At 41.0% G+C, this 17216-nt stretch overlaps 1 protein-coding gene across 1 annotated transcript in view; it reads left to right on the forward strand.

Annotated features, from left to right (window-relative positions):
* The window catches only part of kcnh4b (potassium voltage-gated channel, subfamily H (eag-related), member 4b), a 32195-nt gene continuing 14979 nt past the window's right edge, over positions 1–17216 (forward strand). Inside the window, exons 1-4 of the mRNA XM_070927675.1 lie at positions 1–76; positions 8011–8244; positions 9832–9963; positions 10488–10615. Of these exons, the coding sequence (XP_070783776.1) occupies positions 1–76; positions 8011–8244; positions 9832–9963; positions 10488–10615 (570 nt within the window). The remainder of the gene's footprint in view (positions 77–8010; positions 8245–9831; positions 9964–10487; positions 10616–17216) is intronic.

A 17216-nucleotide genomic window follows, 5' to 3' on the forward strand; every position in this document is an offset into this window, starting at 1 on the left:
ATGCCAGTGATGAAGGGCCTCCTGGCCCCACAGAACACCTTTCTGGATACCATCGCTACACGCTTCGATGGCACCCGTAAGTACAACTGAAACACACTGAGGATAAGTTAAAAAATTAAGGAGTCCTGGTGGCTTTGTGATTTAAGTTGCTATCCATGTAATTACAATGTCCCTAGTTTGAGCCCTGGCAGTGACATTTGACATGACATCTCCCCTCATTTCCTGTCAGCTGTCCACTGTATCCTATCTAATGAGGGCAAAAAATACATACATTTTAATAAAAGAAGTACAAATGAAATCATTAAAGGTCTTTTGGCAGTTGAAGGATGGCTGTCATCACAGGAAATAAGAAAGACTTGCTGGTTGCAGCATGCTTGGTGTTTTCTCTGCCAGAAACAAATGAATTTCTTTTCATCACATGCTTGAACTTGAATATCGGCAAGATACGCGTGTTCTCAGCTCAGTCTCTGGTGCTACTGTATCTGAACCAAAAGCACCACAGCGCTGCCTGACTAAAGTCACATCTGCTGGTTGTTGCGGCGGGATGTGAAGAAAAAGTTTGTTTTACAGAAGGACACGAACAGGAAATTGACCTTCAGTAATCATGTTGTCTTTTCACATTTGTTTCACACAGTTAGCTCCAAACTAGCCACCGCTGCCAATGGGCAGCACTGCCGTTTCTGCTCGGCTTGTGTCTCTTGTTTTGTACCTTGTGCCACCTCAGGGGAGCTTGTGGCTCGTAAACAAATACCGTGGGGACGTCTGTGTTTTGTTTGCTTGTCGATTTGGCCTGGCCTCCCTCTGCAAGTCGCAGCAGCCTGAATGAACGGCTGGCTGGCAGTTATTCTCCGAGCTGGGTCTCGGTTCAACTTGGGGAAATAAACACAGTGAAATGGGTAACATTACTGTGTAATTGATGAGTAGGGTATGCAATTATAGCTTTGACTTGTGAGTCAGGCATTCTAATGAGGCGTTAGAGGATCTCTCAGGAGCTTAACACACACTGACACGTTGCTCATCAGGAGTTGTTCTCATATCTTAACACTGACTGTGAAACACAAATTAAGAGGTTTGTGAGATGAGAAGATACAAACATTGAATCTAGAGATGACGTGAGTAGTACACAGTTCAGCTGGAGGACCACAGGTCATGCCACCATGATGCATCTGCCCTGCTGAAGAGTCCTTGAGCTAAACATGGACTCCCTGCCAACGCCAGGGGGGCTGCTCTCTGGTTGAACCTCCTCTCTGACCTCCCAGTGGAAGGAAGCAAGGGGGGAAAAAAACACTTTCCTTTCAGGCTCAATGTCTTCTCTAATGTGTAACACCATTTCTCAACAAACGACAGAACCTATTCAGTCTCAGAATAATTAATAATATTCATTTATAAATGCCCTTAAACGCACAAGAAAAACCTCCCTGATCTGCCATTTTCTCTTCTGTTGTTATGTTTCTTAATTATTGATAGCACTGTCTAGAAACACGTAGTGCTCTTTAGAGTCACAGGACTCTTCCTCTTTCTCCGGACAGAACAGTTGAGCCCACATCCACCACTTTACCGCAAATTTACACATCTACAAACTATTTCATATTTTCTAACATTCATGGCGACCACATAATGGCCATTTAGAGCAACGGGAGGCCGAGATAAAAGCGCGTTGGTAGCAGCAGGATACACGTCTTTGCAACTTCATGCCAGTTTCTGCCACCTCCAAGCCATTCTCAAAGCCACCATAAGGCTAGAGGAGTGGCAGAGTGCCCATCGCCAAAAATAGCTTCCTTCCTGTTGCCGGGGTGACAGGGTCCCGCCACTTGACATGAATGATGCTTGAACACTTTGGTCTTTGAGAAGAAGATGGTCCCGCTAAAGAGAAAACACTTGAAGTTGCTTTCTAATTAAGGACTTTTCGAATGCAGCTGGTCTCTTGTTGTCGGAAAGGCGCATCTTAAAACAAGTGGCATTGTGGGTGGTGCAGCTGCGAGCCCTTTTCACCTCCAACTGCCTTGAACCTGCTGCAGCTAAAGGTGGTCCTCCATGTTTGTCTAAAAACTATTTGGCTCTATATAGAGTCCTAAAATATTTGTGAGATACAGTATTTGTTAAAGTCCCCCTTCACTCAAAAATGTGTTTTACTTCTTGTTACTTTGCTTGGATGTTTGACCTTCAATGTGCAGAGTTTGAAGGAGGAAAGTTTCTTTGTGCACACCTTAAATGTGACTTTTGAGCATGTAAAACTGTCTTAAAACATGTCTGCAGGGAATCCATAACTACTGTTAAATCGTCTTTTAAACTGAAGTTCCTCCAGGTGCAAGACATTTTGCATTGTTCAATATTGAATACAGACTTGAAATAAAGCCCGAATCAATTAGTTAATTTGACCATATTAAAACTATAAATAATATTGGCATGATTTACCTTGCTCATGGAAAATAAAAATGTTTCATAATAAATGTACGCATACTTACTTACAAACCTTTTGCAGCCATAAAATATACATATTTTCACTAACTGTACAACATGGAGTCCAAAAAAGGTGCTTTTACAGCAAAACCAAAGAAAGCAGCGCTGCTGACCGAGCGGCCACACAGTCAAACATTGTCAAAAATCTTTATCTAAGGTGTCACTCCAACAATGTACACAGTGGCAGCAAATCATTTATGTAAGCATCATTATTTACATGTTCTTGTATGAAAGTGTACAGACATTCATTCTGAGAAGCTGATAAATACAATTTTCTGCAACTTTCAACATTCAATATAGGCTTGAAGTAAAGTTAATTATACTATATTTAATGCTTTTTAAAAAAAATTGACAAAATTAGAAAAAAAATTAGACAGACATAGGTATAACAAAATATATATAGACAATAACACAAAACATTTGAATTTGGAAGTTTTTGTTGGTGGAAAAACTGTGCATACTGTCACATATTTTCAATGCTTGTGCAAAAGTCAGACGAGTTAAAAAAAAATTGTTTTTATATCAGCAAAACCATAGAAAAGCAGCTCTGCTGACTGAGCAGCTGTGCAGTTAAACAATGTCCAAAGGTTGTATCTAATGTGTCACTCCAACATCGCCCTTTTGCCTAGACTGCATTACAAAAAGTACAATTTGTTTCAGGCCATTATTTATGTAAACATCATTATCCTATTACTTCATAATTACTCAGACTGCTTCCTGTATGCAAAACAACACCACGCTGTGCCTTTGTGCAAAGCATAACTACACGTCAATTTTACTGGACAAAGAAATGAAATAGAAATAAATTTGGTTTTAAAAGCTCTCCCAGTCATTATCTTTTGTGCAGCTTCATATTTTCATGCCATCAGGGAGTTCCAGTGTAATTTCTCCAGTTTGTGTCTCCAAGCGAGTTATTCATGCTCACAAATATTGATTGGACTGTGATGACCTTAGGAATAACCCTTATAAAACTGAGAGCTTTTTTAAGTGGATTTTAATTTAACAGTTCCTGGACTGAGAAAATTGCTCGTCTGTTGCACACAGAGTCCCCCCGCTATAAGCAAAATGTCACAACAGGTTAAGTCAGTAACCTTTGGCACTGCACAGCGCAGCATTTGGCTCGTGGCAATGTCAGCATTCCTGCTCCCCAAGGAGCTGCGTGCATGAGTGTGTTTGTGTGTGTGTGTGTGTGTGTGTGTGTATTTGGATGCTTGGGTTCAGGACTTTGTGTTTGTCATGTGTTTGTATGTACTGTATGTTTGTCTATTGATCCCTGAAGGGAAATTCTCTGAGGTCAAAGGTCAGGGTCACGTTACAGAACAGCACCTCTGGAGCTGTATTTTGCTCCTGGGCACTTCAGCCGAATCAGATGTTTGTTGTCACACAGGCTAAAACCTGGACCCTCCAGTTTCCTACTTGCACCACCCACTGTGCCGTGCCCATCATGTGTGTGTTACAACATACACGCCTGTCCTTTACACCCTTCCCCACCTCCCCCAGCTCCTTCACACGACCTCCCCGGCGGCGTTTTCGCATTGACAGCCCTGCTCGCCCTGTGGGGCAGCGTAACCACAGGGCAGCTGCAGGCAGAGATAAGAACCGGGTTTATTTTCCCCCTAAACACTTTTCTGTTAAAAGACGACCGAAGAACCAAAGAGGAGATGGGGAGGACTGTCAGATTGAACCTTATGGAGCTCATTGTTACCCAGCAGATGAACGGGTCTTAATAGGCAGCTGCAAAGGCCAGAACACTGCAGACAGAAGCCAGTGGATAGCTGGAGCTATTGTGTGGCTTCCTCCTTTGCTGCGTCTTTTGAAGCTCCTGGTATTTAGTTTTCCAGCTGCTAAGTTTGATCCAAGCATTCATTTGGCATCGTCTTTAACTGATACTGAGTTCATTCAGTAATCCCAGGATTGGTGGTTTGATCCCTGGCTCCTCCTAAATGTATGTTTTTGAATAAGACACTGAAATCTAAATATGCTCCTTACGTGTCAGCTACTCCTCCATCGGTGTGTGAATGTAGGTGTGAGGCTTTGTAAAGCACCTTGCAACCTTCTCAGAATAAAGGCACGACATAAATGCAGTTACAGCACAGATTCTTTTGTCTAAAGTAAAAAAAAAAAAAGGTTTTATTAATCACTGACATGAAAATATACAACAAGTGATTGATGATTTCCACTGACTCTCTTCATGTCTCTTTACCAGACCAGTGACCTTTTCCCCTGCAAGTCCACCTCTCCGTGCACTCCCACCCATCTGCCCCAATAAGTAATTATATGCTGCCAGGTGGTAATTAGCTGGTGAGGCAGTGGCCAAGCCTCATGGGCTTCATCTGTCTTTCATACCCCAGAGGAACTTGTGCGGCATGGACATGATGCAGGCTGCATGTTGTTAGCTGTAGCATGTAGCGTCATCATGTCAGATTACAGTTGTAGCGAGTCAGCACAGATGTGTAATTAAGGAAGCTGGTGCAGCGGAGCGGCCACTCAAAGCAATATCCCTGAGAGGATTACAGCCTAAGAATTGAGGCATTGTCACAATCTCACACACTCACAGAAACTGTTTATCAAATGGGGTTCATGTGGGCACTGGATTGCTGGTTTACAAAGTTAGAGAGGAAATAAGTATGCAATTGTAGAAGCTGAAGTGAACGAAGAGAAATCACTGAGTGGTATTTCTTTTTTTTTTTCAAAGGCCACATCATATCCAGGATATGAAATGATCTGCTCAGAAACAGGAAATGCGTCAATATCTTAAAGGAATAGTTCTACATTTTTGGAAATACGTTTGTTTGCTTTCTTTTTTGAGCATTAGATGAGAAGAAGAAACCACTGTTATGTATGTATGTATGTAGCTGGAGCCAGCAGCCAGTTAGCCTAGCTTAGCATAAAGACTGGGAAAAAGGGGAAACAGCTTGCTGATTAACATGATATATCTTGTTTGTTTAATCTGTACAAAAAACAAAGTGTAAAAACAACAATTTACTGTTGTAATCCATAGTGTGAAGCAGCACAGTTTGAATACCTCCAAACGCAGCATAAAAGTTTTTCCATTGTGGCTCGTTGGTTTAAATACATCCTTAAAAAGTGATTTATGACTGCACCTGCCCTTGACCTATTTGGAGGACCGATTTAGGGATGCTGAGTAGAGATGTACCTATTCTTGGGTAACATTACATAAACCAGAGATGAATGCAGTTGCTCTCCAACACTTGCTGGCTCACTGAGTTGAGGTGTTGAAATTTATAGAACATGAAAAAGAGGGCACGGTTGTTGTTTTGTTTTATTGCAACTGGATAGGTGTTCAGTCATTGTTTCGAGGGCAATTTTTTAGATAGACAGTTTACAGCGCAGTTTGTCTTCAGAGTTGTGACTTTAAATGCAAAAAAGCCTCTCTCTTCATGAAACCCATAGACACAAAGATCTGCAGAGAGAGCTATAGAACAGAAATATGTCAGTTTTCTCTTCTTTTGAAGTCTAGGGAACAGCAACAGTAGCAATGCATAGCATGGGTGTAAAACCTCCTCTGCCTGTTGATGGATCCGACTAATGCCTGTCTCTTTCTATAATTCCACAGTGACAGTTTAGTTGCTGCTCACTGCACACCCAAGAAAGGTTGTCACCACTCAGAAAAGACATCCCCTATGGACTGCTTTCTGCTTAGTCTGGCCAATTAAAGAGCTAGATTGTAGAAAGCACTGTAGCAGCTGCTTAATACTCCTCCTTCTCAGGCTCGCTCTCTGTGGAATCGGGAGAATTCAGACCGGTCTGTCTCTATGTGTGTTGTCTCTCTGCTTGGCATTCAGAAAATCTGGAGTTTGATGTCTTCAGTTAAGCAGTGGAAAGAAGTCTGTTTTGTTCTTTTAATTAGCAAAACAAATATGCATAAATATTTCTTTAAATATGTAATTAATACTAAATGTAAATGTTAGGGTGCATCAAAACTAGTTAGCAAGCTAGAAGAAAGTTGAAATGGATGGCTTCTGTAGTAGTAGTATGAATGCAAACTTCACCAAACCGACTAAAAAACATAGAAGAAGTCTAAACATCGACATGTGCAGCCATGGACCCACCACAGCCGCTGCCTTTTCTCTGCGGTGAAATACTTTCCCACAAAGTCAAAGGGGCACGATGAAGGGGTACTTGAGCCCATTTGATAGGGCTGTGGGAGTACGTTGGACTAAAAAGGTTGGGAATATCTGATTTATGGGATCCATGCTGTATCTGCAGAGAATGGACTAAAGAACAGGACAATATAATGCAATCCAATGTTTAAAGCTCGTAGTGTGTCTGTTGAGAGGTTACAGCCACAGTATCTGGTATATTTTTGAGCTGCAGGCTGTCTTTTTTTTTTCAAGGTCACATGCATCTAGCAACCGAAGGAAAGTGTGAGATCAAACTATCACCAAGATTCATATGTATTGTATGCAGGTATGCAGAGCAAACGTGCAGTCTGTGAGTGCAGGCCTGCTACTGGAGAACTGTCCATGGTGCTGAAACCATGGCAAGAAACAAAGCATGGATGTTTTGGTGCTGTGCAATATCCACATCATATGATTCACATGGTCTAAAAGCCGGCACACCAGACTTAATATTCCACCACTTTAATTTGCCATTAGATATTTGGATCTTATGAATCTTATGGATCTCTGTCAGGTCATGGAGGCTCATTGCATTTTTCCATCTATAGCTTCACAAACCCGGAATAATATCAGTACCTTGAGGTGAACATGCAATGAAATGATGAAGGAGCATCAGAGGAGGAGATGCTGATAATATTCCAGTGGTTTATTGGATTTTCAAATTAGGTTCAATCCATCATGAGGCCGGAATAAAGATTAGATATAAAGAAATGTTCATAACCTGTATAGTCTCATGATGTAATTTATATTTATTTTTACTTATATGAAAGTACTTCATGGAAAGAATCGTGAATTGTGAAAGAAGGTAGTGAAAGTTGAGTTTAGTCATCTATATTTCACATGAAATTAATTGCGCATTTTGAACCTTAATGTTGTAATCTACATATTCTTTTAAATTCTATGGTCGGGACCTTTATGTGTTCACATCATCCAATCATGCAGCTTTTTCAACTCCAGTCAGCTGTTTTTATATCTTGCCATCTGCAGCCCAGGTCACTGATTCCTTCAACCACCCACATCAGTAGTCCTGACCGCCACCATCGGAAATCAGACGATGACGGCCCTCTGAAATTAATTAAGCTTGATATTGAGTCTACACCAAAGTCTGATTCATGTTGACTTTGAACTTGTAAACTAGTGTTGAATTAAACCTGCAGAGCTTTGACACGAGTTCAAAGAGCTAAACAGACTTTGATTGAACAAATTTGCACCAAACTTCCAACTCAAACATGATGCACTCAGCTGTTCCTGGTGTGTTAGTCACTGGCGTTCAGACAGATTTGAGCAAAGAAATACTCAAAAATGTCTCAATTTCTAGTTCCTGACATTGGCCTTGAACTTTGACTCATACAGTTTTTTTGTCCATGATGCTCCACGTCTTCTAATACCTTTTCACCCGCCCCCACAGACAGTAACTTCCTGCTGGGTAACGCCCAGGGCCACCGGGGCTACCCCATCGTCTACTGCTCAGATGGCTTCTGTGAACTGACGGGCTTCACGAGGACTGAGGTGATGCAGAAGAACTGCAGCTGCCGCTTCCTGTACGGGGCTGACACCAGCGAGCACGTGGCCCAGCAGATGGAGAAGGCTCTGGAGGGCCGAGAGGAGTACCAGGCGGAGGTCCACTTCTACAAAAAGAATGGTGGGTGCATAGCAAAGAGGATGGGGGAGAAAGTTTCATTTAGAAGTAAAAAGGTTATCTGGCAATTAACAGCTGATCAAACTCTTCTATTAACTGGGGAAAACACAAGACTCCTGTTCTGGTTTGATCAGGCTGTGATCATCTGTTTAGTTTTTTGGAGTGAAATTTAAATTGTTAGATTTTTTTTTGTTCTCGACATTATGAAGAGCACGTTTATTTTTAGATGAGAGCTGAAGGGTTTGGTTGAATTATGAATCTCCACCGTGATGCGGAATTTTAAATACAGCAGGTCAGCAGTGCACTACATGCTCACTATTATTAATACAAAACCTGCTGATTGAGGGAGAATTTGCAGTCAGTTCATCTTAATGATTCGTTCAACATAAGCGCAAAAAGTGTTAGAAGGAGTAAACTTATGTGCTGGAATAACACGCTTAAAGTCAGTCTCAAACACATATTTCCAAAGCAGATCACACTATTAAAGTGCAGGACAAAGTACTGTACATACTGTATGTGTGTGTGTGTGTGTGTTTGTGTGTGTGTGTGTGTGTGTGTGTGTTGATAACTCTGACTTATAGCTAATCCTTCTGACAAAGTCTGGGGCTCAAATTACAATGTTATGCATGAAAAGAGAACATACAACACAGTTTAAGCCTCTCTGATTGGCACACAGGATTATGTTCCCTCAACCTGCAGCCTCAAAGTGTGTGAGCCGCTAATTACACTGATGGATCACCAAATCTGTACTGTAGCTTCTTTTTTTTTCTTTTTCTTTTTTTTACAGTAACTAAGTAAGAGTAAGGCAATGGCACTACAACTAATGAGGGGAAAGACACAATCATTTGCAAAGTGTCCCCGAAAGATAATATATTGCAGTTTCAGACACAAGAACGAGAACAAAGACAGTGAAAATGGAAGAAAAGCTAGAACCCAGCTGGCAGATATTCATGACTGGTACAGTATTAGAAGGATGTTCATGATGAAGACACTAAAGATATTCAGTAGACACACAAACTCACGCACACACAGTTCTCTCGAGTGTGTGCCTGCTGCTTGCAAGCACAAAACACACACAAATAGCTTCTCTCATGTTGTATTTACACCCACAGCCTTGTGCTAAAACACCACCATCTACACTGTTTTTATTCCTCTCCCTCCTTGTTTATGTCTAACACACACAAAAACACACAAACACACACACACAGATACACACACACACTAGGGACACTATAGGAGGTTTGGTGGCGGAGCACAGTTTCTGCAGAGTTGCTAATGAGCATACTGGGTTATGGCAAGGTCTTAGATCTATGGCGCTCCTTCCCTGCCTGACTTGTTATAACCAACCCTCTCACTTGCTCTTTCTCTTTGTGCACAATCCTCCCGAACATGATCCATACCTAGTCTGAGGTATATTTTTAGAAAGGCTATGCCATGCTTGACAAGGCTTCCCGGCTCAGACATGGTGGGAGCTGACACGATGTGGGGAGATCAGGCCTGGATGTGTCTGTTGAGACGTTCTTTCACCACATGAGGAGAAGAAGAAAAACATCCTGCACTAAATTAACGTTTTTTCTGATTTTGCTGCAGGTGCGGCCTTCTGGTGTCTGTTAGACATCGTGCCCATAAAGAACGAGAAGGGAGAAATGGTTCTTTTCCTCTTCTCATTCAAGGACATCACCGACACCTATGGAAGGAGCCACCACAACAGCAAGAAGGAGGGTAGGCTACAATCCTTGTTTATAAAACCCCCTGTTATTTGCTTACATTGAGCATGATTTACGAGCGGGCCGTCCTCTCGCCCCCAGCTTTCATCTTCTCCATGCACTCTTGTTCATCACTGTCACATTCTGCCCGGCAGTTGCTTTTGGGCTGGCATTCGTTCACTGAACTCAGACAATGTTTTTCCAATGGGGAGTTTGATTTGGGCAGCGGTGTGTCTTCAAGTGGAACCTGGACGCCGTCTGCTGCAAATACCAAGCACTATGCCAGGGAGAAATAGACGGTATATAGTAGTAGTAGTATATAGTAAATATAGTAGTATAATAAGTCAAGTACCTATCAGTGGTTGTGTTTTTGTGTCTAACCTGTGTCACTATAGCAGGAGAAATTAGTCAGCATAAAAAACCTGACAGTCGTTGTATTAAATGACACACTATTCTCCTCAGGTGTTCTTTGTAAAATGTGACACAACCTTGTGATCTAATTGACGTGCGCTGATCTAAGTGACTGTGTGACAGGTCCAGAGGACAAGCAGCGCAGGAGGAAGAGCAGCTCTCACTTCAGCGAGGCCAGGAAGCGTGGACGCACCATGTTGTACCACCTGACCAGCCAGTTCTCGAGGGGAGGCAAAGGGGAGGTCAACCTGGGTGGCGTGAGTACCTTTTTACCACTCGTGCACACTTCCTGATTGGCTGTGGTGGTATTTTTATGTGTGCCCTGACATACCCTCTAAGAAAATAAACAGTCAGGAGTTTCTTAAGACATGCGGCGCCCTCAATCTCGAGCTTGAATTATTAATGTTGATATCTAAAAGATGAGTTTTTAGGAAGACAATATGAGGGAAGTCTTGACCCAGATTCCCAGAGTGTGGCTTATCTCAGTGGAAAATTCATCAAATGGGTTTTGCTATTTTAAGTCTTCTGAATGGTTTTAATCTTGCTTCTGTTGCATTTTTTTTGCATGTAAGCTGTTGTTTGGTGGCTTTAAATGGACAAATAGCAAGGTCACTGTTGCAGCGGTGGTTGCTGGGAGGCATGCAATGATGGACGGTGAGGTGTTACTGGTCATAAGGGAAGCTGGATGCATCTTCATCATCGCTTTTTTTTGGGACTGTCCGGACATGTTAACACCTCACCAGTAGGAGCTCTGGGATATAGGTCATTATGTCGCCAGCATGTTCCCTTAAATGTACTCTTAGGTCCAAATGAGGCTGCAATGTCTAATGCTATGTCATATATGTACAACCTGTTGGATAATGCATGGATGTAGGATAAAACAGGCTCGTTCCAAATGATTTTCAATCCTTTTCTGACAAGTGTGTCATTTTGAAGCATGCAATTGCTTGCCTTCATCTGTCTTTCAAGTGCTTTGTGTTTCAAGTGCCTTAAGAGGCTATTTGTTGTGGTGAAACAGACCCCAGCTATGGTCTGCTTCATTGCCACTTGTCTTATTCCTACAGAACAAAGGCCTTCGTAGGCTTTGAATAATGAAGTCATTCTACACTCCAATCAAATGTTATTCATGAGAACGAGCTCCTGTTCTGCTCTCAGATACAAACGGGAGCACTTTTTCTAGCGGAGCACCATTTTAAGATAATCCCGGTCCCCTCCCCGCAGAGGCTCAGTTACCAACTGGGTCTGTACTCAAACCTGTCCTTCACAATGTGGCATTTCATCCCAGGGGGCTAAAAGCAATTCAGAAAAATGTCGAAAGCCTCTGAGACACGTGTGATTCAGGGGGCTAATATTAGCATTTGAAAATGAAAAAAATGGGGGATTGTGTATTTCTGGAGAGATTTGTTGCCTTTTAGGTGCCTGAAACTGAAGCACTTGTTCATTTTAGCACTAAAACTGAGAATCCCAACAACATTTTACCATTGAGTAGCATTCATTTGCCTCCGCCCTTACCTGACACCAAATCTCAAGCTTCCTGCTAAAAGCTGCAAAAATGTAATGAGAATCTGACATGAAAACTGCCTTTTGGACACTTCACTTCACTATCAGTCATTCATAACACGAATTTCATTTCTAATTTAAGCATATTTTTATTAGAAATAAAACCATATTTAACTGTAGATATTTAAATGACTAGTGAGTAGTCGATTAATTGCCAGCAATTTTGATAATTTACTTATTATTTAAATCATTTGTCAAGCAAGGTCAAACATTGTCTTATTCTCAAATGTGAGAATTTGTTGCTTTTCTCCATTTTATATGATTGTAAAATGAAGAACTTTGGATTCTTCTGTGTTTGAGGGAAATTTAAAAAGGTCACCATGGGCTCTGGGAAACTGTGAAAATGTCAGTTTTGTGACATTTTATAGGTTTAACCAAAACAAATAAGCATATAAAGTATCATGTTTGCTTTCAGTTCATGTAAAAACATCAAATTACAGTTACAATGTTTCCTGAAAAGGCAGTGATGGATATCCTTAGATGAACCTGTATGCAGCTGACCTGCATCCTGTTAACACCTCCAGAAACAAAAGCTCTGCTGTTGCTTTCAGACCCGACCTGCTGGTGCCTTCATGGGAATCAATGTGCTACACCCGCCCCCCCCCCCCTCACCACCACACCTCCTGCTGCCCTGCTTCCAATCCCACCTACTTACAGATGGCACTGTTCACTGACACCAAGCACACACAGTGCACACATTTGTGCTAATAGTGCACACACATGCACTATCCACAAAATCATTCATACACATACAACAGACAGTAAATGATGTCTTGCCCTCTGAGGAGAGCAGAGACAAACATATGGCAAAACACTCAGAATCAGATGCACAATATTTATCACTCAAATGTTATTCCGGCACTCTCAGCACGAGACTGTATTTTCACACGAACACAGTTTTTCTTTCTCTTTCACACATAGAGATAGAAAAAAATCCAGGACTATAAAATGAAACAATCAGAGTTAATGTGCTCACAGCCTGCTCCCTGTCTCTTATTCCCTCTGCTTTTCACACAGACACTTTTCCATAACCTCTGGTCCCCAACTCTACCTCTACCACCAGGAGAGTTACCATTTTGAAGTGTTTATTAATTCCCACTGAGATTAGAATTTTCTTTTCCAAGGTAGACCGTGCCAAGTGTATCCTCGCAAGGGACAAAAAAAGTTGCAGAAGAACAACCTATAACTCACAATCTGACATAAAAATCACATTGTAGGTAAGAGAAAATAACTTTTGAGTCACTTTTCAGTGAATTCCATGCAGAAAAAAAGAATACAGGACAGCACTGCATTTATTTGTAACCTAACCTTAGTAGCATACAGTATGACCGTAAACAGTAATTTCCAGCAGCAGCACGCAGTCTGTGATTAAGGTTCAAATTAAAAATTTAGGCAACCGACGTGTTTTTGGATGCAAAACAAAAACATCTACGGTTAGAATATAAATCAGATACGTTTCTGTAAGGTATTGTTTTGTTTTTCTGGGTCTTTGACAGCTTGTTGAACTGTCTTGTGATTCAATCTGTGACTTGTGGAAAGCCTTTATCTTGCAGAGCTGTCACCAGTCTTAAACAGATACAATGCGGTTTGCATGGGAATGAGATTCAAAGCAATAATAACATGCAACACACTCGAGATTAAACGTGTGTTAGGGTTTGCTTGTTTGTATGCATGGGCTTTTCCCCATGTCATACCCTCTCAATTGTGTCTTAATTTCATATTCATATATATGTGCAGTTCACCACATTCATATCAGTCAGTATTAATTAAGAAGCAAAATTCACCAGTTGTTTCATAATAATATGGTTGCAGATATGCCTGTCAGCTATCCTAAAACATTTTCAAGTGTAGACATCAGTGTTTTTATTACACACAATTTCACAGGAGTGTTTCCTCATGCTCCTCAGATGGTACGTTTCGTTTCATAAAATTGCCTCTTCACAGAACGTAATATCAATTCTGAGTGACGTTACTGGCTGCTGACAGTAAAAGTACACTATAGAAGAAAATGTTACTGCATCCCCATATTAAATTAATCGTCACAACAGAGAGATGAAATGTACAATCATATATGGGAAGAAACGAGGAACATAAAAGAGAAAAAGACAGGGATAAAGCAGAAAAGCAGATTACATCTTACATATTTAAAAAACAAAACAAAACAAAACAAAACACAAATATACGTTGAGAAACCGTTTGACCGCGTTATAAATCAGGGCGGATGTTATATTAAACTGCGAGTAACCATAGCAACAGCACTTGCACTTCAAGCCATTTAGCTATTCTAGCTAGCTAACTCTCGTTTGTTACCTTACCAATAACGCTAAATTAAACTCATTTTAAAAGAAAAGAGAAATGGGACAAATGGCTGACCTTTGGAAAATTAGGGTTTGGGTAAGTAAGACGATATAATTCTGTATTTTCAGAGTTATCCTGACATATGAAATAGCTAATTAGAGTTGGTAACATTAATGTAGTTAGCTAATTTACTCGGAGCAAACGCCACTCCAGCCAGTCAATCCATCGGGGACCGGGCATGTGGGATTTAGTACAGTTGCCACCGCTGGAAAATTAGCCAAGTCATTAGCATTCATAAAGTTGTTGTTTGTTACTGTATATGGGGAGAAAATTGTAGGAAAGCTAAGCCATGTTCTGTCTCTTTATCTCTCATCCCAATCCTTTTTCAGTGCCCTCTATTTTCCCGTTTTCAGCTTTAACCACCCTTCTCTTTCTCTGCTGTTTTTAAACTTTTTCTCTCCCTCTCCATCTGTCACTCTAACCTCATCTCCTTTTGGCTTCATCCCTCTGGATCCTGCTGTCTCTCCCCACATTGTCTATCTGTCACTCTGTAGCCCCCAATTTTCTTCTACTTTTGAATTATCTCTCCCACTTCCTTTCCTACTGTAGCTCAAATTTATCAAAAAAGAATTATGTTAAGTACAATTTTAAAGTACTTGTACTTAACTTGAGAAACTTCCATTTTCTGCATGTTAATACTTCACTACAATTCTGAGGGAATTACTGTCACTGTTACTGTACTATATGACATGGATTTTACAGATAAAATCTATGATTTATAAAATGTGATGCATTGCTAAAGATTGAATGCATACAAAGAAGTTAAATTAGCTCCAACCAGCAACAGCATTAAAATGTACATAATAATGAATCAGTAATAATAACCAATTAATGTAATTTATGATAGTATAACACTAACAAGAACCATTTTTCTGCATAATGAGTACTTGTACTCTTGATACTTTAGGGATGTTTTACTAATAATACTTTTTAAATGCAGGACTTGTAATAGAGTATTTTTACATTGTGGCTTTGCTATTTTAACTTTAGTAATACTTCTTCCACCACTACCATCCTCCCACTCTGACTAAGACTATATTTTTCCATTCTGTTTTCTTTCTTCTCTGTCTGTCTCCCCCTCCGCCTTTCTCTCACTTTGTCTCTCTGTCTGTCTGTCTGTCTGTCTGTCTGTCTCTCAGTAGCAGTCAGCTAACAATGTGATCCTCTGCCTCCACACCACAGCCAGCCAGATCTACTCTGACTAGATCTCTATTTGTAGCCCATCGGCCTGCCAGGCGAGGAAGACAAGGGGGGAGCTATGCTTTGGCTGGAAAACATATAGACACACACATAGATATTTAAATAGGAGCACAGCCATAAGAACATAGATAGAGAGACAGAGGTGGCAAGTATCTGCTTTAAGTACAGAGATATCATTTACAAAAGGAAATCTGTTAACTGATTTTTTCCACAGCACTTTGTGTACAGTTATTTTAAGACCGCCAATGTTGCATACTTTTTATATGGTCTACCACACACTACATCACCTCCTTAAAAAACATTTGAATTTTTCTTCCTCTGAGGGCTCCTTACCAGAACATAAACACTGTGCCTGAGTTGTTGTTTTGTCTGTTCTGGCAGTTCTGATGCTGTCAACCCATGAGTGTATCAGCTACTGTAACCAATCCAAGGCACACTGGCAAGTAGCATTTCCCAGGGGAGAGCCATTATTGCCTCTATTCACTTAAATGCACAGTCAAAGTGCAATGAGAAAAAATACGTTTCTAAGTCACGATGCAAATACTTTTTTGGCCGACTATGAGACACAGAGCTCATAGTTTGTGTCTCTGGTCTGAGCTATCACATCTTACTTTGCCTCAGTTTATTCTTTTTTCTTATTATTTTTGCCCTCCACACACTCACTCACAAACACACTTTCAGATAGTGAATGTTTATGTTTAGTCTCAGTAGAATCTATTGAGAGTGGTTGACTAATATTTCCTCACTTGTGATCATTTTACAGTTTTTATTTTATTTTGTTTTATTTATTTGAAGAGTAATCACTTGGAAAAATGTTAAGGGGTATAGATTACAGGCTGGCAATCCTCTGCAATAGTCTAGATTCTCTTGTCACATGGGTAAGGCATGTGTCCCCTCGTCCCCATCAAGGACAGGCTTTTATCAGCGCTGAAGCCCAAAGCATGCTGGGAGATGTAGTTGGAACAGTAAGCTCTGGGCTGCAGCGTGAGTTAATGATGTGTGAAGACCAGCTGTAGCCGTGTGACATGCAGTCCCATGTGTCCACACAGTGCTGGGCTTTCTTTTTCTAATCATTGGGATGTGCTCGGCTGAACGACTCGAGTGCTAAAGGTCAGCTGGGTGTCCTGACCTCTATGATGTAAGGCAAATTAAAAAAAACTGTTCCGCTTTTGCTGACATAGCTTGAACTATCATTAAAGTGTCCACAGCTGTTGATGGCAGTCAGCAAGGTCTTTCTTCTGGAGTTTCCATTGTGGTTACAAACGTCAGGAAAGTCATGAAAACCAACTGACTGATGGATACTAATAAATCACTTATTGTTTGACCAGAAATTGTCCAGTGTCAAGCAGCCATGATCAATACAGTTTTGAAAGTTATTTCACTGGGAACATGTTTCCTTTCCTTCATTCACACAGTGGAGTGTGTCATTGCTCTCTGGCACTGAAGTACAAGAAAGGTTGTCCATTGTCTCCCAATTACTCAGTCAGTCTATTCCCTCCAAGTCAACCCAGCAGCTTTAGAGCCCTTCTCAGGTTAACACTTAATTAACCAGCCTCCTTGTTGCTTGCCAACACCTGTTTGTGAAGTGGCTACATTGTTATTGGATGGATTACTCCTCCTTTATCTCTCTGTTTCCCTCTCACCACTGCCAAAGGTAATAGCTTCTCCTCCTGTCTCCTAAACATGGCTAAGGCTATTATGTGCCAAGTGCATGGCCCCATTTAGAGAGCTGCAGTGTCA

Source organism: Enoplosus armatus, chromosome 20, assembly GCF_043641665.1.
Source record: "Enoplosus armatus isolate fEnoArm2 chromosome 20, fEnoArm2.hap1, whole genome shotgun sequence".
NCBI lineage: Eukaryota > Metazoa > Chordata > Actinopteri > Centrarchiformes > Enoplosidae > Enoplosus > Enoplosus armatus.